We start from the raw sequence: 24,038 nt of genomic DNA, 5'->3' as shown, positions 1-24,038 counted from the left end.
AAGCTACATTAGACTTGGGACCATTTTGGTTTTTTTCTATTTTATACATATCCATAATAAAAAAAATCCAAACCAAAACAAACAAAACCCTTTATACATTTTGGTGATGAGAGTTTCCTTGTTTTGCTTGTCTGTGGTTGGATGGCAGATACATAGTCTATTACTTGGTGTGTGCTTGAGGTGTTTCCTGTCCTTCCAGATTTGTCTACACATTTTTACAAGATAACCTACATAAATTCTTCTATTAAATCCCTATTCCAGTGTCTTATCCAGTGCTTGCAATGGAGGTGATAGTGACAGTTGGGGTTTGAGAAGTGTACAAACTTTGAGACATTCTATCAAGATGAAAAGGCTTCTGGAATTAAATTTAGATAAATATCTTATACCAGAGGTGTCAAACTTCTAGCTCTCAGCTGTATGTACCAGGAAAACTCCCCAGTGACTCAGATTCACATGAAAATATAATTGGAAAAATGTTTAACAAAATAAATAAAAATCCAACACAATGTGGATAATGTTAATTTGTAGTTTTCTATGCCAGTATTCAGTGGCAGAAATCAGTTTCTATTTGAGTTTGACACCACAGTTTTATACTATACTCAAATGGATATGACCCAAATATAAAAGGTTACATCATTAAAAAAAAAAAAAAGAAGCCAATGGAAGAAGATACTTTGTACAACTAAGGACAGGTAGGAGAATTCTTAACCAATGAGTAGAGATGACCATAAAAGATAAAATAGACAATTCTGATTATGTAAAATTAAAAACCTTTTCCACAATCAAAACCCAATTCAGCTAACTTAAGCAAACAGCAATAAATGACGATGGGAAGAGAGGGAAAGGGGGAATCTGTTACAGGTAATGTGTTAAATTACATTTCCTAGGGAGATAACAATGTTCAGTACTTCATCCTCAACTCTATGGTGAGAAGAAAGCCTGGAATAGAAGTGATCCTTGCTCTTCTATTATTTCAGCATCATAATCATTCATTATACTCAGGAAAATTAAAATTTTAAATTTTAAAAAATTACTTTAACTTCTCCAAACGTGCCCGAGCTCTTCTATGTAATAGTCTTATACAAACCAGGGGTCATACCTGATCCAGCAAGCCAACCAGCAGCACAGGGAGGCTTGAATATAGCACATTGTACAGTGTGATGAACCAGTCTTCATAAACAGTCTAAAGTGAAAATAGCAACAATGTATATTTATATAGCATTTTAGGTCAATTAAGTCATTCATTCCTCATAACACTGTGAGGCATTATGGGTAATATTATCCCTATTTAATAGGTGAGCAAATAGGCTCAGAGAAGTAAGTGACTGACTTACATTCACATGGCTAGTACTATAAGTCAGAGTAGGGATTTGAACTCAAAACTCTGTAACTTCAAGTCCGTTACTCTCTCTACTCAGTCACACTGTCTCAGAAACACAGTAGGCCTAAACTTTGCTAATGGGAAGAAACAGTAATACGGGTTTCTCTGCCCTGATATGTTGCCAACATAAATCTTAGTCAAATATATTATTCAAGAAAAGAGAAATTCAGTAAGTCTCTTTCTTTCTTTCTTTTGTTTTTGGTGGGGCAATGGGTGTTAAGTGACTTGCCCAGGGTCACACAGCTAGTTAGTGTCAAATGTCTAAGGCCGGATTTGAACTCAGGTACTCCTGAATCCAGGGCCGATGCTTTATCCACTGTGCTACCTAGCTGCTTCTCAGTCTCTTTCTATAAAATTGGTAAGGACACAGGTCATTCCATAAACTGGATAATATGTAAAACTGACAATATACCCAAATAATTTTAAACATGCTGACATTCTTCATTTTTCCATTATCCATATAGTAAGAGACAAAAACCTGGTACTAAAAATTATATTAAGCTTTAAAAGGGTGTTGTGAACATGTACACACAATTATACACATATTTTTTAATTTGTATTTTTTTTTTGTGAGGCAATTGGGGTTAAGTGACTTGCCCAGGGTCACATTATACATATATTTTTTTAAAACTAGGCAGTCCTTTGCCATTTTGACAAATGTCAGCTTTACAAAATGAATTACATAAAAGGGGATTTTATAGCATGAAGATTGTTAAGAGATAGAGAATGGCCCAATTGTTGAAATTTTCTTACACAATAGAAAGTACACTATACAAGGGTAGACTACTATTTCTTTTGTTTGTTTGTTTGTTTGGGGGGGGGGGTTGTGGGGCAATGGGGGCTAAGTGACTTGCCCAGGGTCACACAGCTAATAAGTGTCAAGTGTCTGAGGCCAGATTTGAACTGAGGTCCTGCTGAATCCAGGGCTGGTGCTTTATCCACTGGGCCACCTAACTGCCCCATGATTATTATTTCAATATCCCCAGTGCCTATAGACTAGAATAGAAGGCACTTAATAAAGGTTAATTTACTGATTTAAAGATAAGTAATTTAAGATAAAGAATTCAGTGTGGTTCTGCCAAAAGGCAGGAGAAAGGAAGATCTTTGGCCTCTACCATGCCTGAGTCTTTGTCTTCTGAAGTATTCTGGTGAATATAAGAATTCGTACAAAAGAAAAAACTATGGCATTGGATCAAGTATAGTTGGGATGTTCATTTTTCTGTTGTTAATACATTAAACACTCTGAAATGTCATTCTGTTTCCTTATGAGGAATGTACATGCAGAATGATGTGCAACTGAACACACCAAGAACAGAGAATTGACTCACCAAAAGTACAAAAGTGCTCAAAAACTGCTAACAGCATGATTTAATAATATCATAGAGGATATGAGAGAGGTTTACATGTTTATATTTTCCTAGGCAAATATTTCCATTACTATTCTTAGATCTAAATAAATTTGAATTATTTTCTCTCTATGTTCTGGATTTTAAGTACATACACACATACACAGTCTATTAAACTGGGAACAAATTCATTAAGAACACTAAGTAGAACATTTTTATTTATAGTTTGGGGTTCCAATTTTTATCCCTCTTTCCCTCCCCCTCCCTTCTCCCCTCCCTGAGATGGCAAACAATCAGGTATAGAAGAACACTAAATAAACTACTATTTTAAAACTATCAGAAACATCATAGCAGGTAAAAGAGACCAAAATAATGCTGTCCACTATGCTTCAATTGTAAAGAACAATACCCATCCCTACCCCCTAAAAGAGACAATTACCAAAATGAAAATGAGCTATTATAACCTCAACAGTCAAAAAGTAGTCACAATTATTCACAACTTAGGGTTTTATGGAAATTCACTTAGCAGTAAACTCCAGTCACTGAAAATTTACACTCATTAAAAAACAAAAGTCTTATTATTACCTGTGCTGAGTACCCATTGAAGAAGGAATACCAGAAATGAACCAAAGTGAATGCAAAGTTCTTGTAGAAGAAGTATCTGAGAAACTTGCACATCCTGATGTAGGACCATCGACCGTGGACCAACAGTAGTCTTTGAAGATATCTGAACTGAGCAAAAGAGTAATCACTAGACATGACTGCTTGCATGCCTTCTTGTCCACTTATGCCAACACCAATGTGGGCAGCTAATGGAAGAAATACAAAAGAAGGTATCTTAGTTATGGACTTACTGGAAGAGAAAAAAACACCAACCAAATATGCCAAACTCCACCCCTCCCATACCCCGGAACTATAAAAATGAGCAGAAAAATAACATAAAAGGAACATGGCCCTATATTTTGGATAAATAAAATTAATGGGACAATTATTCTCTTGAATCTTTTCTCTGTATAGTGATGTTCTTCCCTATAGCTTCTTCTGGACTCAACCCAGAGCTGAATACTTGAGTATTTTGAGAATACTTGAATATTTTGTTTGAAAACAGCAAAACCTGACCACTTAAGGTTATTTTATTTCCATTTTGGGGGGGGGGTGGCAATAAGGGTTAAGTGACTTGCCCAGGGTTACAGAGCTAGTAAGTGTCAAGTATCTGGGGCCGGATTTGAACTCAGGTCCTCCTGAATCCAGGACTGGTGCTTTATGCACTGTGCCACCTAGCTGCCCCCTAAGGTTATTTAAAAAAGTTGTCAGAAATAAAAATGATGTTTGCCCGTCTAAAAATCATTAGGTCACTTATTCTGGCTAATGAACGAGAAAATTATGAATCATTTACTGTAGTGTTGGCCAATAGCCAACACTTTTGTTCTGATGTCTCATTAGAAAATATCAGTGATCCTGGGCACTGCAGTGCTGAGCCCATGGAATACATGCTCTTTGAGGTCCTTCTTGTGCTCGAAAGGTTTTGAGTACTAGCCCCAAAATGGAGTGTGCTATGGAACAGGCAATCTAGCTAAATATGTATAGATTCCTCACCAGAAGCTCAGTCCATTGTTGTGTTCCTTTTCTCTGATTGGCTGGTTCTTCCCCAAACCTCCATTTAAAGCAAACACCTAACCTAGTCATGTCATCATTACTCTCCAGCTTCTACTCCTGACTCTCCAGACTTTGTCCATCATGTTCTTATGTGGATACTTTCCTCCTCTATGTTTGCATCTTCCCCATTGGAATATAATCTTCTAGAGGGCAAAGACTGGGTTTTTTTGGTTTGTATTTGTATTCCCAGTGCTGAACACAGTACCTAGCACAGAGTATGCACCTAAGTGCTAGTTGAGAGGGCTAGGCTATTTGGCGGTAATTACTACGATCCTCAGTGACTTACAAGGAACCATCTACTAAAGTCTAGAAATTGGTTGAAGGAGTACCCAAAAGGATGTCATCACAGATCTTCTGAAGCATTTAAGCATTAAGAAGTTACTACAGTGACCCTGGGCAAGTCACTTAACCCCAATTGCCTCACCAAAAAAAAAAAAAAGAAGTAGTTACTACCGTGATGAAAAATAATGGAGAAGTGCAAAAGGAAAGGGAAATGGAACACAGCAAATTAATTGTTTCCTAAAATCTAAGAAGGGGAGCAGCTAGGTAGTAGAGTGGATAGAGTGTCCAGAGTCAGGAAAACTCATCTTGGTGAGTTAAATCTGACCTCAGACACTTACTAGCTGTGTGGCCCTGGTCAAGTCCCTTAACCTTGTTTGCCTCAGTTCCTCATCTCTAAAATGAGCTGAAGAAGGAAATGGCAAGTCATTCCAGTAACTTTGCAAAGAAAACCCCAAATGGAGTCATAAAGAGTCAGACACAACTAAAACAGCTGAGCAAAAGAATCCAGGAGGCAGTCAAAACTTAAGCAGAATTATAAGTAAAAAAAAAAATCAATTCCAAGTTTAAATTTATTTGAAACTTTGACAAATAGAAAACCAACTTCACTGGCTATTTGACTTGTAAAGTTATTCTGAAGGATATTTAGTTATATCCTGTTAGCTCCTATTTTCTTCTATGTAGCATATCATTAAATTGGAAAAAGACCTGAGGTTTGTTTGTTTGTTTGTTTTTGTAGGACAATGAGGGTTAAGTGACTTGCCCAAGGTCACATAGCTAGTGTCAAGTGTCTGAGGCTAAATTTGAACTCAGGTCCTCCTGAATCCAAGGCCAGTGCTTTATCCACTGTGCCACCTAGCTGCCCAAGACCTGAGTTTTAAACCAGTCAACAGGCATTTTTTGATAGGTAGTTCTAAGAGTGGTAGAAGAGAATAGTAAAAGTATTATCATCTCTGTTTTACAGATGAGGAAACTGAGGGTCAGAAAAGTTTAATGATTTACCTACAACTAGACCTCTAATAAGTGCCAGAGCTGACAATCCAGTCCATATCTTCTCATTCAAAGGCCAAAGCTCTTTCTATAGCAACAGTCTCCAAGAACTTAATTTTAGACAAAAAAAAATTCCTGGAAAAGTTAACAGCCTTAGATAACTCAGACTTTATAAAGTTTGCATTTATTATCTTTTATATGGTTAGGCACAAAGTGACGAAGAAGGATGCAGTGGGAGTTTCCATAATCAACAAGTATCATCCACTTGGTTGACTTATAGAATTCAAAATTTTTAGAGTTGGGAGGGACTTCAAGGATTTGTCCAGTTTAACCACCTAATTTTAAAGATAAGAGAACTGATGCCCAAAGAGGTTCAATTCCCTCATTACTAATATGAGCCAAACAATTAAAATAACAGATCTGGAGCAATAAACAAAACTAAAATAAAACAAAAATTTCTCAGCTTAGTTGAAAAATATAAACAAAAACACCATCCTATGGAAATTTAGAAACAATCATAATGGTCAACATAAGAGATGATGATGGCTGGACTAGAGCAGTGGCCTTGGATGTAGAAATGGAAGCTCTTTGAGGCCTGGACCTATGATGTCTGTGTATCCCACACATTTAAACACACAGAGTCCTTAACACAGAGCTGACCTTAATCGATGTTTGCTGTTGAACTGAAAGAAAGAAATTTGGAAGGTATTGCAGTGGAACATTAAAGGCTCATAAATTTAGAAGAAATCTAAAAGTTAGGTGCTTGCAACTTCCAAACTCATTATACTCTAGCCTGAAAATAAAGGAAATTAAGTGAACAAAGGAATAAAATAATAAATAAATAAAAGGAAAGTCTATTAGTAGAATCTACATCTAGTAAGCCAAAAATTGTTTTTTAAACATCTTTTCCAGAGCCAAATATAAAAAAATGTATAAATTATCAGTGATTTTGTATTATCCATGCCCCTTTCCAAAATGTATGTGGCTAAAGGAGAGGCATCTATAGTAGTCTAGAGCCTAAACAAAGAGGCCCTTGTCATTGGAATAAATGTCACATGAGTTGTGAAAATAGAGTTCAAACAAAATTGAACTGGAATAGAACTAGAGGTGGTGACAGATACAAAAGTCTAGGAGGTGACAGTAAGAAGGCATACATCATACAGCAGAGTCTTTCCAAGGAAGCTAATATAGTCTGAATATGTATCGAGAAGAGGAGGAGGAGAAGATTCTAGAAAAAGAAAGAGATATGAGTCATTAAATAGACTGGAAGGGAAGGCACAGTAATAAATAATTACTATTAAGCTACTTAGCAAGATAACAGATACATGTGCACAGTTCCAAATTAGTTTATTCATAGAATCATAGAACCAGAATGATCTTTAGAGACCATCTAACTGGTCCTGCCCTTTTGTTGTATATATCAAGGGACTGAGGTCCTGGAAAACAGAAATTACTTGTTCAAGGTCACACAGGCAGTGGCAAACCTAAGATCAGAGCAGAAGTTTCCTCAAGACATGTCCAATGCTCTCTCTACTGCATTACTATGCTACCTGATGACCTCAACCATAGCTATAGATATGACATCACAAGGCAAAAGTCTAGATTGCAGTGCTGGCTTTGGTTTAACAAAATTTAACACTAGTTCTCCTATCTTTTTGTATGACCTGAAAAAAAAAACCACCTTAATTTCTCTACAGCACAATCCTTCAGTGACAATCTTTAAAGAAAGTTGAGAAGATCTGTGACAGAACTTACCTGGAATTGTTCTACAATGGTTTATGAAATGTCCCTACTTTTGGTGAGACCAGATGATAATAAAGCTCTTTCAATAACTAATTCCTCTTATATGGTGTCCCAGATGGACTTCTATCATTCCAAATAATAGGATTATAGACTTATATAATAAAAAAAAAATTTGGAATTGGAAAGGACTTTAAGGATTCATCCTATTCAACCACTTTATTTTAAAGACAAATGAATTGATGTGGATTACAGTAGGTCACATAATAAATAATGAGTCTCCAATAGATATATAAAGCATTAAAAATTTCTCAGAATAGGAAATGCTACGGTGAAAGTTTTTATATACATATACTGTATATGTATACATATATATGTATATATTTATCTATATGTGTTTGTTTAATTATTGCTTTTTAAAAAAACATCATGGCCACTGTCCCTTAAGATTGCTTTCCTAATGAATTTTCTGTTATAAAAAAGAACATTTAAACAAAACCAAATAATGTTATTCAGTGTATTCTATATTTCACATCTGTAGGTCTCTTTACTGAGAGGGATGAAGATATATTTCATTACCAGCACTCTCAGATTGACTTTGTTTATACAATTCAATTGAAAAAGAGGTATAGAAAAAAAAGTTAATTCAGCCTTTTACATTGAGAAGCTATACAGAAATGTATTGAATTCCATGAGTTAGAAAGCCTGTGGTCTGACATTTATGAAATCTCCACAACAATTTTCTGATCATTTCATTGGGAGTCTCTACAGCCTCATAGAATGTGCCCTTAACAACTTTCCGGTGCATTACTTACTCTTAATCATATTCACATCATTGGCACCATCTCCAATTGCCAGTGTTATGGCTTTCTTGTATTTCTTCACAAGCTCCACAACCATGGCCTTCTGCTTGGGAGTGACCCTGCAGCAGATGACTGCACTGCACTCACATGCTAAATCAACAAAATTCTTCTGCTGTTGTTCTTTATTAGCCTCGAGTCTCCTTTTACTTTGAGTACGCATTCGTCTTTCCTCTTCTGTCCTGGGAAATTTCAGTTTCAGGATTTTACTTCTCTTTGTCTTCTTTTCTAGAAGAATTTCGTTCTATAGTACCAGAGAGAAAAAGGTTAACACTCAACAATGTTCCTTTTTATTGTTGTTGATTTCTGTTTCAAGATTACTACTCTCTAGGAATCTAAAAAAATTCAAATGAACTTAGATATTTATCTTTATTATAAAATAATAATAATAACAATGATGATAGCTAACATTTATATAGCACTTACTATGTACCAGACACTGTGCCTTACTAAGCATTTCACAATTATTTTCTCATTTGTTTCTCACAATAACCCTGGGAGGCAGGTTTTATTGGTGTCCACATTTTATAGAAAAGGAAACTGAGGTAGAGGTTAAATGAATTTTCCAGGGTCACACAGCTAGTAAGTGTCTGAGGCCACATTTGAACTCAGGACTTCTTGATTCCAGGCTCAGCGCTCTGTGCACCAAGATACCATCTTTCTTATAACAAAGGAACTAAGAGAAGATAAGCACATATCACGTATTACACTAATTTTGCCAACTTGAAGCTAATACTTGCTTTTAAAAAATCTTACTTTTCTTGTTAGCTTATGTTTTTATATCACATTCATCTCCAAAAACACCTTCTTCACCCTTCGCCACCAAGCAAGCCATCCCATGTAACAAATATTTTTTAGAAGAAAAACAATTTAGTAAAACCAATCAATACCTCAGTCATGTCTGACAGCATTTCCGTTACATACCTATAGCCCTCTTCTCTTGGACTTTCATTTTAAAACAAAGCTATTTTATGAGGAGAATATTTATCTTTGGAACCACCTCAAATCTGGTCCCAGACTCAATCATCATTGCTATACACAAGAAAATATTTTCAAGAATGGAAGAATATATATCCAATCCTGGCTATTATAACTACTCATTGCAGTAATGTCAGGAAAAAAAATTACGCAAACATCTGTATTTTTGCCAAAAGCTGATCATTTAACACATTCCAAATCTACTTGGTATGGGGAAAGGCAGGAAGAATTTTCTTACCTTTGACCTTGTTATCTGACAATGACATCAGGGAATTGGTAAATGGTTAATTATGTACAAAGGCAAACTCATATGTACAATACCTTTAGAAATGGTATTTTTCAGGTAGATAAAAAGACCTTGAATAGGCAAAATACAGGAGCCCATAACACAAATGGGAGGTTCTTCTTAAGTCATTAGGCTAGTGCCTTGACTTGGTTCCTATTTTAGCTACAAACACAAAGGGGCTATTGGGATTCTAGCCAATATCAAAGACCACATCCTGGGTTAGGTGGTAGAAAGTCAGGGAAGTCATGTGGGTTCTGAGGTTAGGACATAATTATAATGGAAAAGTGATTGTTGGGAATCCAGGAACCTATGAACACTATTCCAGCAAAAATGTTATATAACCCGAGTCCACTTAATTTTACTCCTGTCTGTAACATTTTCCCCCTAGGTACATACTGTATTGTGCTAGAAAGCTAATAAAGACTTTAATTAGTTTACTTTAGTTTTTCAAGCTGTTTTAATGGAAGATGAAATAAAAGAATAAAATATTGGGTTGCCTCTATTTCTTTTTATTCATGAACTTTATTCTAATTTCTTTCCTTTCTTCCTATCTTATTTCTTTTTAGAGGGGTGAGCTCTCTGGGAGGGAGCTGAAAAAGACAAATAGTATAACATATTGATCATATGAAAACAAAAGATATCAATGAATTTTTTTTTAAGTGAGGCAATTGGGGTTAAGTGATTTGCCCAGGGTCACACAGCTAGTAAGTGTTAAGTGTCTGAGGCTGGATTTGAACTCAGGTCCTCCTGAATCCAGGGCCGGTGCTTTATCCACTGCGCCACCTAGCTGCCCCCATCGATGAATTTTTAAAAAAGAGGGAAATAGAGAAGAGTCTTTCTGATTAGGAGGCTTCTCTACCCAGGCCTGCAGGCAGTGTACTGTGAGAGAAAGAGCTATTGACTCAGACCATTCACTCCTGCTTCTATATATAATTGTGGTCTAGAGTTGCAGAATTTGTTGTTGTTGTTGTTGTTGTTTGTTTGTTTTTTGGGTTTTTTTTTAGAGTTGCAGAATTTTGAAGGCCATGGTAGAGTTCCTAGGCTAGCCAAATCCATAGCAAGGGAACATAGAATTGAACTCATATCAAATACAAAGATAATTAGTAAATATTTTTAGGCAGAAGAGAAGAAAAACCTGAGAAAGAAAAAGGCTTTTGTACTGTAATTCTATCATGTCCATGAGTGGGGACATTTAGGGAAGGATCAACTTGAGAGCGCAAGCACAGAACTAGAAAGCAAAATATTTGGGTGCAGAAAGTCATGAGATGAGGAGCTTGGGATACCAGGCTCAAAAAGATTCATAGGGGGGCAGCTAGGTGGCTCAGTGGATAGAGCATCGGTCCTGGAGTCAGGAGTACCTGATTTCAAATCCAGCCTCAGACACTTAACACTTACTAGCTATGTGACCCTGGGCAAGTCACTTAACCCCAATTGCCTCACTAAAAAAAAAAAAAAGATTCATAGGTTTGGACCAGACACATAGTGGGGAGACTATGATTAAACCATAAAAACCTTTATAGTGTGTACTTTAATTAATTTATTTAATTATATGGCAAGTTCCTTGTAAGAAGGGTCTCTGTGTTAATAATTTTTATATCCTCAGTAGTTATCACAGTATCTTGTCCATGAGAAGGTTTTGTTATATGTTGTTGAATGAATGAATATACAGGATTTTCAAGATTAGAAGAGGTAGGTTTAGTTGGAACCCAGGATGACGTTTGTTACATGCTCAAGGGCAGTTTGAACAAATACTTTAGAGATTGAAGGAAAAACATAGGTGGAGAGGCAGCTAGGTGGCACGGTGGATAAAACACTGGCCTTGGATTCAGGAGGACCTGAGTTCAAATCTAGCCTCAGACACTTGACACTAGCTGTGTGGCCTTGGGCAAGTCACTTAACCCTCATTGCCCCACCAAAAAAAAAAAAAGGTTAAAAAAAAAGTAAAAAAAAAAAAATAGGTAGAAAATGTGGAGAAATATAACCTGACTGGAGTAGAGTTTATGCATGAGAATTAGAAGAAGATATCACCCAACAACAAGGGAAAGATCTGAAAGATTAGCTAGTTAGGTTTTGAAGCACAATATTAGTAGTATAACTGATCATTTGGATAAGCTTGTGATTACAAGCTTATGAAGAATATGGTTGGGGCAATACTTCCAAGATGATTTTTGTAACATTAACAATGGAACACAGGTGGATGAAGTACCATAGGCAAGATGACAGTAAGATCAGATGAGAACTGAACGGGCCCCCAAAAGAGAATCACACAATTAGAATAGGAAGAAATGGGCAAACATTCTCTGGTTCAAAGGTAAAAGACAGGTTTCATCGCTGGTAAGGTTGGCGCTTTTATAATAATATTTTATATATTATTGCATAATGTTAATTATATAATAATATTGAATGTTCTATGCTTCCCCCTATGCCCTGGAAGCTACTCACACCCATATCTATCTCTTCTTTCTGAATGGCACACTTAAAGTAGTTTCCATTAGCTTAATTCTTTTTTTTTTTTTTTTTTGCGGGGCATTGGGGGATTAAGTGACTTTCCCAGGGTCACACAGCTAGTAAGTGTCAAGTGTCTGAGGCTGGATTTGAACTCAGGTACTCCTGAATCCAGGGCTGGTGCTTTATCTACTATGCCACCTAGCTGCCGCCTAGCTGAATTCTTATAGACCAATTCAGCCATAGTTTACCCCTTTCCTCTATGCCACCCAGGAATTATTGGACCCACAGTCTTCTTTGAGTTTGGAACTCCATGTTCTTATTCACATGAATTTCCCATGCTGGATGGTATGTTTTTTAGTTCTAAACTCATGGCCTCAAGTTTGTCTATTTCTATCTTCCTACATCTAAGCAAAGCTGAACCAACAGACGCATTCTAGAGAGCCAATGGAAATCAGGCAACTTTCCCTATTCTGAGATATAGCTTTCATTATTTTCTTAGTTCAATGTAGGTCACTGGGTTCATAGATTTTGCATGTGCATGGGAACTTAGAAGTGACATAATTCAGTCCTCTCCTTTTACCAATAAAGAAATTGAGGAACACATAAGTGAAGTGATTTGCCCAAGATCACAAAGGAAGTAAGTGGAATAACCAGGAGTCAATCATAGGTCTTTTGACTAAAAATTTGGCATTCTTTCCAATCCTACCCTTCTCCCAATCTCCAATCAAGTGAAATATACTCTTTTTTGGTTTTGTTTTTGAAATATACTCTTAAGACTATGTTTCTATAATATGCAAATGGAAACTGCATAGTCATAAGTATAACATGAAATAATATCACTACTAATTAGCACTGTATTAGGGATGATAGGTACTGGGTGTAAAAGTACAAAAAATGAAACAATCCCTACTTGCAATGTAAATATAAAGTTAATAAATCCATTATACATACATAGTAGTTACATATAATGTATGATAGGAAGGAGGCCTTAGTAGTTGGAGGGGTGGGGGACCAGAAAAGGCTTTTTATAGAAGATTTTCTCTGAGTTGTACCTCAAAGGAAGAAGACTAGGACTCTCCGCATAAGAGGTAAGGAGGGAGTACATTGTAGGTATGGGGGACGGCCAGTGTAGTGGCATAGGAGATGGAATGTTATGAGTGGGGAATGGAGAGAAGGACAGTTTGGCTGGATCACAGAGTATTGGAAGGGAAATAATGACCAATTAGGCTGGGAGCATAGATCAGGACAATTTTTTGTGGATCTTTCAAAGCTAAGCAGAAGAGTTTATATTGTGTCCAAGAAGCAATAAGAAGACACTGGAGTTACCTGATTAGGAGAGTAAGATGGCCAGATCTCCATATAAGGAAAATTATTTTGGGAACAGTGTGTAGAATGGATTGAATTAGTGAGAAACTTGAGGCAGGGAGGTAAATTAGAAGGCTCCTGCAACAATTTAGGTAAGAGGTGATGAGGGCCTGAACTCATGATGATATATCTGTGTGAGTAGATAGAAGGGGTAGAGATGTGATGGTAGAAATGGCAATATGTGACAGTTGGTTGGTTATGTGAGTTGAGTGAGAATGAGGAGTTGAGGATGATGCCAAGATCATGAACCTGAGATGCTATAAAGATGATGGGACCTTCTAAAGAAATAGAGAAATTTGAAAGAGGGGGAAAATATGAGTTCAGCTTTAGACTTTGTGGAGTTTATGATTTTTTCAGGACATCCAGTTAGAAATACCCATTGGGGGGTAGAGCCAAGATGGCAGAGGAAAGACATTAAACCCACAGGGCTCCTGATACAATAACCTCAAAAATAGCAATAAAAGAACCGTTGGGGCAGAAAAACACACAAAAATATGGGCTGAGAGTTTTCTCCAACTATAGATAGATTTCAGGGGGCCATGCTGGGCCACAAATAAAGCCTAACCCTGTAATCGGGCTGACACCAGCCAGAGGAATTTGCCCCAGGCCCTCTGAATTGGCTGCAGCACTGGCGTCTTCTGGAACCGAGTGCGGTCGGACTGACCGGCTGGTGGGGGGGGGGGGGAAGGGGAGGGTAAGTGCAGGGGTACCAGTGGACTGGGGGGAAGGATTTGACTGTCCCACCCCAGCAGGGAACCAGGAAGAAATCCTGAGTGGCGGGAGACCCAGGTGGGGTAGGGGAGCAGGGGAGCAGTCTCATTGGAAACTGAGAAGAAATACCCATTAGGCAATTGGGTATATGGGGCTAAAAGGAAAGAGATTGGGGCTGACTATGTAGATCTGGGAGCTATGAGTATAGAGATGATAGTTAAATCAATGAGGACTGATAAATTTACCTAGAAAAAGAGAAGAGAAATGCTATTATGACAGAACATTGGGAAATAACCCCAGTTATGAGGCATTATTCCAGTGTGGATAATGAGTAAGCAAAGAGGACTGAGAAGGAGTTCAGGTAGAAAGCAAACCAGGAAAGTAAGTATATTGGCAAGAAAATCCAGAAAGGATTAAAATAACCAGAAGGAGAGGGTGGTCAACAGCCCTAAATGCAGGAGATAGATTAAGTTAAGTGAGAGAAGAGTAAGTAGAGGAAGAAAATCTAACTTTATAATCAGGTAGAGTCAGTTTTGTTGAAATTGAGAATTGCCTTCATTTATGTGTATTTTTTTTCTTTGTGTAGAGATGCTTTTAGATACATGTGTTGATTGAAAGGCAGTTCATAATGTAAGCAAAATAAAGTATCTTATACTAGCTAACATTTATATAATACTTTAAAATTTGCAAAGCACTAAATATTATCTCACTTTATCTTCACAACAAACCTGAGAGGCAGGTGCTATTATTATCCCCATTGTACAAATGAGGAAAGAAAGGTAGAAAGAAGTTAAGAAAGTATCTGAGGTCTCTTTCTTTCTTTCTTTTTTTTGTGGGGCATTGAGGGTTAAGTGACTTGCCCAGGGTCACACAGTAAGTGTCAAGTGTCTGAGGCCGGATTTGAACTCAGGTCCTCCTGAATCCAGGGCTGGTGCTTTATCCATTGCACCACCTAGCTGTCCCATTTGAACTCAGATCTTCCCAATTCTAGGACCAGTACTCTACCCACCGAACCACTTAGCTGCCTCAAATGAACAATGGAGAATTTATTAAAGAAATAAGGAAAAACTAATCCAGGTGGGTGCTCTCTACAGTTTAAAGATACATACCAACCAGGAACCAGTGATGATTAAAGCCCGGTTTCCACCAGTTGGAAAGAAAGGTTCGTTCACTACAGGAGCAAATTTTGCATAAACCCCACCTCGATTCTTCTGGTTTTCCCGTCTTGTGTGAAGAAGAGCACTGGGGAAAAAATAAGCATGAGTTTTAAACTTAAGGCTTTCTAGGAATTGGACTCGGGAGTTTAAAATGCCAACTTAGGCACGTGATCTTATAAAAACCTGATTATTTTATTCTGAGACTGCTGTGCTCCTGGATGTATATTTGTCTTGGCAAGGCAATAGAAACTAGAGCAGAGGGTGAATTTTTCCCAGTACAATAAAGAAGACAACTACAGACTGGCTCAGAATGCAGAAAGGGTGGCCCTTAGTTATGTAAGTTCCCTCCAACCCCCACCCCTCTTTTCACCAATGAGAGATTAGACATGAGTCTGTGCCAGCATATCACAAGAGGAAGATTCTGGGGGTGGGAAACAAGGGAATGAGAATGCCCAATTTGAAAGAGGTGACAGTTGCTGGACAGGACAGAGGGTGATTCCAGAGACCCTCACCCCTTTGTGTAAAGGAGAACATTGAAGAGAAAAGCAACAGCATTTGGGGCTGATGTGGCCCTGTGGCACCCAAAGAGCAGAGAACAAAGCTGAGCTGCCCATTCTTCTCCTTTGCTATAGAAGCAGGAGGAACCAAGCACCTCACCTCTGTTCTTTTTAAACATAAGTTTCCTTAGCCATTGCCTACAGATAATGGGTAGGTTTCTATCTATATGTGCAGACTCTCTTTTTATATCGCTGTTTGTCTAGCCTATAGGGCAAAAAGCATCTGCCGTGTGGTGACTGTTTTAAATATTTGGGTTTCATGGCTTTTGCTTCTAAGGATATGAGTCAAGGGTTGTATACAATGATGTTATGCATAAGTGATTTTAACTCCACTATGTCATTCTTGTATTATTTAATTCAATTAAAACACAGCATCAAAGGGTAAAAGGTAGAGTTTCTCAGTGGGTGGAGTCACCATAACTCACAGGAGTCTACCTGGATAAATCCACAAACTACAGCCTTGACTTACAAGGCCAGAGCCATCAGTCACAAAAAGGGCCCAGGGAACAGAAACAACTTGTTTTCTGAGAACCATAGACAACATGATGGCTGCCCCCAAAGCATCCTTTGTTTAGCAACAGTTGAGCATGGAATGGTCAGCACTAGGCCCTTGTTACTAAATAGGGTCAGTCTGTAGGCCAGTAGTCTTGGGATAATTAAACTTATGGGGGGGGGTGTGTACAAAAATGACTAGAACCCTATTTATTTAAAAATAATCAGTATTATTTTAAAGAATTTGTAATAGTACCATATATAATAAGTAACTGAGTAGACCCAGCTAGTCCAATTTCCTTATCTTACAGATGAGGAAACTAAGGGTCTGGGAGATTAAATGATTTGGTCAAGATCATAAAGTTACTTCTATGAAGAGTTGAGTCTAGAACCTTTTCTTGATAACCACTTGAGCACTTATTCTACTGTTGTTGTTTGTCCTTCATTCTTGAAGAGGACCATGACATCGAGGTGATGTCATGGCTTGCACTGAATTAGATTTAAGTGAGAGAGGACTGTTCAAGGTCACCAACTTCACTCTCTGCTCCAGAGCCATCTGGGTCCAGTGGCAAAATATACATCAGGATAACTGGAGATGGCCCTAGATGTTTAAGGTAATTGGGGTTAAGTGACTTACCCAGCTAGTATATGTCTGAGGTGATATTTGAACTCAGGTCCTCCCAACATCAGGACCAGTGCTCTATCCACTGAACCATCTAACTGCCCCAACTTTCCCTACTATTCCATCTTAAGAGTTATAAGAGTACCAAAAAGACATGCACTCTATCTACCTCCTCTTAAATAGATTAGAAATCGATTTCCTTTATCATAGGCCCAGAGAATAGAATTGGAAGGTATTTCAGAAGTCATCTAGCTCAACTCCAACCTTCTTTTGAAAAATGAAGAAACTAAAGCCCAGAGAGGTCAAATAATTTGCCAAATATCACACAGCTAGGAAATGAGAGGGCTGGGACTAGACCTCCAACCCTGGTGATTCCTAACCAGTCTGCTTCCACACTGTTTCTCCAACCCAACAATCTAGTACAACCTTCCCACTTTACAAATGAAGAAACTGGCTTAGGGTAATAAAGTGAGCTGTTCCAAGTCACTTAGTGAGCTATTCACAGAAGCAAGGCTAGATAGAACCTGTGTTCTCTAGCTCCCCCTTCTGAGCAAAATTCTCAACAAGTGATCCATGATCTCATATTCAATTTAAACTACTGTTAACATGAGATAATTAAGATCCATAGGACAGGCTCCAATAGGGTCCGAAGCTCAGCAATAGCTACCTATGTAATGCTAAGTACACTGTACAGGATTTAATACTTTCATGGGCTACCTGGAATACCAGGATATAGCAGCTGACATCCATACCCAGGAGAAAGAAAAAAAAAAGGTACCTTGGGTATCAAGATTAGATTGTAGAGCTTTCTATTTACAAAAATTAATCGTATCTCTAAGGTTCAAGTTTAACTCCTTTCAAAAAAGAGATCAAATTTTCATTTAAGACTATGACTTGTAAAAGGCCAGTAACATCATTAAGGGAAAAAATAAAGATAACACATATCACATAAACACAAATGTGTGTGTGTGTGTAATAGTTGTGTATACCTTTGTCTCAAAACTATGATTTCATTGACGTAGGAGGGATTGCCTTGAGACTCTTTAAACTAAGGGAGATTGACAACTTTTGTAATATTTTTAAAGAATTGACTGGTGCACTTAGACTTTGACTGGGGTCACAAAGCCAGTATGTGTCATTGATAGGACTTGAACTTGGCACTTCCTGCCTGCATTATACCACATTGTTTCTCTATATGCTTTGAGAATTATGTAAAATATTTAGGAGGAATTTGATTAGTTTAAAACTGATCAACCTAATAGATTAGCTACATTATAAAAAATTAAATCAACATTTTAATAATTTATTAGTTTATTAAATTATGAATTTTTAAACATAGAAAACAAAGGAGAAACAGTCTCACCATCTCTTTCTTTCTTTTTTTTTTTCGGTGAAGCAAGTGGGGTTAAGTGACTTGCCCAGGGTCACACAGCTAGTAAGTGTCAAGGGTCTGAGGTCGGATTTGAACTCAGGTCCTCCTGAATCCAGGGCCAGTGCTCTATCCACTGTACCACCTAGCTGCCCCCTCACCATCTCTTTCAGAGAGGAACTGTCTATATAAATCTTTTGTTGTTGTTCAATCACATCTGACCTTCCGTTACTCCATTTGGGATTTTCTTGGCAAAGATAACAGAATGGTTTGCAATTTCCTTCTTCAGCTAATTTTACAGATGAGAAAAGTGAGGCAAACCGGGTTAAGTGACTTGCCAAGGTTCACACAGCTAGTAAGTATCTGAGGCCAGATTTGAACTCAGGAAGATGAGTCTTCCTGACTCCAGGCCTGGGGCTCTATCCACTGAACCATCAGCATACCTGATCTCTATAGATAACAAACTCTGTAACATTGCTTATCTAGTTTAGCATCCTAATACAATATACTACAAAACTCTACCACCATCTTTAGCAGGATTAATAATGATAATCAATTTCCCCCATTATCTTTGAAGAGTGACATATAGTTTTATCTTGAACTTTTTCTTCTAGATTTATTACACCATATGGGGGTATCTATGAACCAGTTTGTCAATAAATGGGATTATTAGTAATGACAGTTGTGTATACTAAGTAAGTTTTGTTTTGTTTTTTCCTTTTAAGTATCTGAATCTGACTAACACAATAAGGCTTTTCTTTTGGATGAATTAAAGGTCAGCAGTTAGCATGAATAATTTTTGATGCTTGCATCCCTGCTTAATTAGCATTTCATCTTCAAGCTGGCATTTGAAACCAGACCTGTTCTAGACTGTGGTTACCTCAATAGTTGGAGGAGTAGCTCACCACTCCTAAAATATTCCTTCTAACCCAAATCAAAGATATAGTCCTTAGTCTTTTTTTCCTCCCCAAAGTGAAAAGATACCAGATTAATTCACACTAAAGTATTAAGAAATTAATTAGATTCACTTCATTTCTCCCATCTAGGAAAAATGTCCTTTAAAGGGAAGAAAAGAGGATCTTAAGACAGATTTTGCTCTAATAAAATAAACTCTAAGTGAGGCTTATTTGGCTTTAAACTAATCACAGTCTTTTAAGTACTCTGCATAATTTCCACTGCCTGACCCTACTTTAAGGCATATATTCTGGACCCAATTTCCCCCATCACCAACCTTCTTATCAACTCCTCTTGATTTGCTTCTAAATAGACATTTTTAAGTATCCCAGAATGCATTCTCTTTACTTACCTAATATCTTCACCATAGCAGATTGTAGTGTCCTCTGTCAAAAGTTCACAAGCAAATCCTATGTTTTCAGCCGTTTCTAAAATGGAACATTAAGTCAAAAGATGTTCCTACCAAGTCATTTGGTGACTTGAATATAAATTGATTTTGCCTAGTAATAATGATTTTCAAATGATGAATACAGTCTGTGTACAACTTTAAAAGAGAATTTGCTGTACCCATTTTTTATGGAGCAAGAAAATTTGTAGAACAGGCAAAGGCAATGTAAGCAGAAACTTAAAATCCTTTACCTTTTAAAATACAGATGGACATAAAAACACTACACATAGCTTATATCATTTTACCTATAAAAATGGAAAATGTATTCTCATTCAAAAATTCCTTTAAAAAATGAAATACTATACTTATCTCAAATATACAATGAAATATACACTCCCATTCTGATCCTAATTATCTTACTACAAATTCTTAGGTAAGAAAATAATTTTTGTTTTTCCCTCTCCAATCCAAAGTGAAAAATGCACTGATTGGGAGAGTTAACAGGAATAAAAGATATAGAGGTATAGGTTGCTGTTTTTCCCCCTTAATATATCACCTTCCATGACTCCTATCTCATTTTTTTTTTTGCTTGGTGGGGCAATGAGGGTTAAGTGACTTGCCCAGGGTCACACAGCTAGTAAGTGTCAAGTGTCTGAGGCCAGATTTGAACTCAGGTCCTCCTGAATCCCGGGCCAGTGCCCTATCCACTGTGCCACCTAGCTGCCCCCCTCCCATCTCATTTTTGAGGCTTTAAGAGGTCAAATAACTAGCCCAAGTTCACATGGGTAGTTAGTAGCAAAGCTGAGATTTGAACTCCAGTGTTCAAACCTAAAACCTAGTATTCTTTCCACTATGCCATTGAAATTTTCTGAATGAAAGGTCTATATCTTAGTCAATTCCTTCTTAATAGTTAAAGAGTCAACAGAATGAGATCTATTGTCTTTGTCTTCTCTGGCCCCAGCACAACGTCTGGCATTGAATAGGCACTTGATGAAAATTGAACTGAATTAACTGGTTTTGATAACATTTAAAAATTAAAGTCACTCTTTAGTTGCAAAAGTTTTAGTCAAACTATGAAATGGGCAATTTTAAGAGAAAACGACAAGGTAACTTTGTCATCGAGTGTCCTGTTTCACACAAAATAATTACATACATACCAATAAAATTACATACAAAGCAATACACATGCATGTATGTATGTGTGTATGTTAAAACAATTTTTAAACATTTGCCTTTTTTTTTGGGGGGGGGGGAATGAGGGTTAAGTGACTTGCCCAGGATTATGCAGCTAGTAAGAAACATTTGCTTTTTAAAAAAAATTTTGAGTTCCAAATTCTATCCCTCCTTTACCTCCTCCCTCCTTGATGCAATAAGCAATCAAATAAAGGTTATACACATGCAATCATGTAAAACATTTCTACATTAATCATTTTGTAATAAGGAGACTCAAAAGAAAAAGAAAGAAAGAAAGTTAAGAATTGCATACTTCAGTCTATATTCAAACAATTGACCTGCTTGTTTCTAATCAACCATTGTAAGCTGGCTCATATCTTGAGTGTTTGGGGATGACAAAGCTTCTGGCTGTTTACAGAAAGCCACGTATGAACCAGGAAAAAGCAAATAGAGATGAGGCAGCTGAAAATTCAGACTCAGGCTTGCCTGTGCAAGACATATGCTTTACCTCCCATAGGCTGGAAGTTCAATATTTCTGCTTAGGGAGAAGAGGATGGAAGAGTGACCCTCTTCCCTAAACTCTCAAGGGAACATCACTTGCTACATGGTGAGAAATGAGACAGGGATAGAATAACTCCCTGTTTAAAAGTAGTAATAAACTCCCTTTTTACTTTTTTATTTTATTTTTTTTTGTGTGAGGCAATTGGGGTTAAGTGACTTGCCCAGGGTCACACAGCCAGTAAGTGTTAAGTGTCTGAGGCCGGATTTGAACTCAGGTACTCCTGACTCCAGGGCCGGTGCTCTATCGACTGCATCATCTAGCTGCCCCAATAAACTCCCTTTTAACGGCTTTCTAAAAGACAAATTGGCTCTTCATGGTTACTGGCCAATAAGAGGATTGTTCATCATTGCCAAAGCTCCTAAGTGCTGAGGTAGCACACTGGTGGGGTGGTCAGCAGGAAGGAGACAGGGAAACTGCACATGCTCTATTACAGTAGTAGATATCATGTGCTAAGCTGTGTAGCATAGACAAGGTGCTGGGAGTTAAGAAACAGGAGAGATCAGTATGGGCTGGACTACTTACGGATGACTCTAAGTGTAAAAGAATTGATCTAGACATGATATAAATGAAAAGATACTAAAGTGAAAGGCACCAGTCATAAATTAGAAGCTGAATTCATAAATTCACTTTTATATACAACAACATACCTTTCTTGTCCCCAGTAAGCACCCAGATCTTAATGTCTGCTTTTGCAAGTTTTGAAATGGTTTCTGGGACTCCATCTTGTAGTTTGTCTTCAATAGCTGTAGCTCCCAACAGCTGGAACATACAAAAATAATTGTTCAGGAACAAATATAAATAACATGATTGAATATAAAAAGTACCAAACTATGAATTAAGAATTATGTTCAAGAGTGAACTAACATCTGATATTAGCAAAAGGGGCTGGCTAATACTCCATGTTTATCATAAATTACACATACACACACATACACAAACACACACTCTGCTCTCATTGCTGTATGAGCAATTTTATTTACTGACTAAAAGAAAAATGCACAAAATATACTATTGATGATAATAACATTTATGTCAAGTAAAAATTTTCTGATTTGTAAGAATAAAAACCTTGCCACCCATGTGACATGTAATAATAAGCACATCTTATTTTATGTAAAAATTCAATTTTGTAGGTATTTTATTTTGTATCTCAAGAAAAACATAAATTAAATTGTATTTTAAAACACATTTGAAGAAAAGCATGATGCAGTTATCAGATTAGTGCCCTCCCCTTCCCCAATTAGCTCAGAAATTTTACTCTTTTCTTGATGACGGCAACTGAGCTTAAATATACTACTTCCATCCTACCATTTTCAGTTGCTGAAATAATCCCTTCTTTTCACACACTGAAAAGAAAATGGAAGGATTGATAGAATGACTACCATTATTATAATTATAAGAATAGGAAAAATCACTAAAGTTAACACTTACAATGAGATCTTTTTCAATTTCTTCATAAACTTTATCCAGGGCTTCATCTCGATTACTCGAGGCTATACTGGCAGCCATGAATTTTTTATTCCATTCTTCATACTCATTTTCACTAATTTCTTTGTAGCAAAGGCACAATGTTCTAAGTGTCTCATTTGCAAAGACCTATTTTTATTTTTAAAATACACAAAAAATTATTTTATTTGAGAATGTTTGAAATATTACTTGGCAGTACTGAACTAAGTGAATTTTTTGAGAGAATATGGATGATGTACAAATATAACTGGTAAATGAGATCAAGCATATGTCTCAAAATTCACTTTACTTTTAAAAGTACCACATTTAAAAGTACCTGACATTTTATTCTAAACAGAAACTCCTCAGGACTTAACATTCTTCCATCATTCATGTTAGCTAAAGAAAACTTTGAAGTGAACAAAACTAAAATAATAACATTGAAAATTTGTCATAAAGATATATTCCTGAATAAAAAAAAATCCTATCACATAATAAACTCTGACTTCCACTAAACTGAACACTAAAAATTTGCAATGATACATCAGTGGCAAAATAATGTTTTAGAAAAAAAATCTTAACAATTTCTGTAGTGTCTTCCTATAAAACTCACAAGGAAACCAACCATATTTGGACCCCCAAATAAATGACATTCCCTCAAACCAAATATAAAACCATTATTTTAATCTTCCATAAATTAAAATTGGAAGGAAAAAATATTCTAGAAACTTTTCCATTATGAAGAGATTAAAATCATTATTACTTTGAATGTGAATTATATTTTTTCAAAAGTTTATTTACATACAATCTTCAGTTGATACTCAGTTTTAAAAGCTGAATATTCAAGGATGTTGTTTATGGTTATCAATAATACTTTGTTGTATATAACAGCTTTTTCAAAACACTCTAACGTGTGATGTGATGTTCAATTAAGGATTATTTTTTAATACGAACACCATAGATTTTTCATCCAAAGAACTGTCACCATTCAAAGTAGTCACTTTGAGAATTTGCATAATATTCTTATGAAGCTACCATTATTCAAAGTTTGAGAAGTCCTTTAATTGCCACTTTATGAAACAAGAAAATTATTTTATAATTTCATAATCACAAGTTAGTTTTAAAAAATAGATGTCATTTTATTGACTACAAACATCTGAAATACAGAAACACTGATAAATACAGTGTCTACATTACAGATCTATCATTGTGGTCTATACCCGTCAAACCACAAGAATACTGTGCCTAACTTTGGGCACCACATATTAAGGAGGGATA

General features: G+C 36.7%; 1 protein-coding gene across 3 annotated transcripts in view; it reads right to left on the bottom strand.

The window, feature by feature from the left end:
* The window catches only part of ATP8B1 (ATPase phospholipid transporting 8B1), a 153,011-nt gene that overhangs the window by 11,854 nt on the left and 117,119 nt on the right, over positions 1-24,038 (bottom strand). For all 3 annotated transcript variants that reach the window (XM_043978422.1, XM_043978424.1, XM_043978423.1), the window contains 7 exons: positions 22,746-22,910; positions 21,962-22,073; positions 19,544-19,619; positions 15,150-15,282; positions 8,208-8,496; positions 3,313-3,536; positions 1,100-1,183 (listed from right to left, as the gene is read on the bottom strand). In XM_043978422.1, coding sequence (XP_043834357.1) covers positions 1,100-1,183; positions 3,313-3,536; positions 8,208-8,496; positions 15,150-15,282; positions 19,544-19,619; positions 21,962-22,073; positions 22,746-22,910 — 1,083 coding nt within the window. The remainder of the gene's footprint in view (positions 1-1,099; positions 1,184-3,312; positions 3,537-8,207; positions 8,497-15,149; positions 15,283-19,543; positions 19,620-21,961; positions 22,074-22,745; positions 22,911-24,038) is intronic.

Source organism: Dromiciops gliroides, chromosome 1 (assembly GCF_019393635.1).
Source record: "Dromiciops gliroides isolate mDroGli1 chromosome 1, mDroGli1.pri, whole genome shotgun sequence".
Lineage (NCBI taxonomy): Eukaryota > Metazoa > Chordata > Mammalia > Microbiotheria > Microbiotheriidae > Dromiciops > Dromiciops gliroides.
Note: the sequence above shows the minus strand (reverse complement) of the source record. Positions and strands in the feature narration are given on the sequence as shown.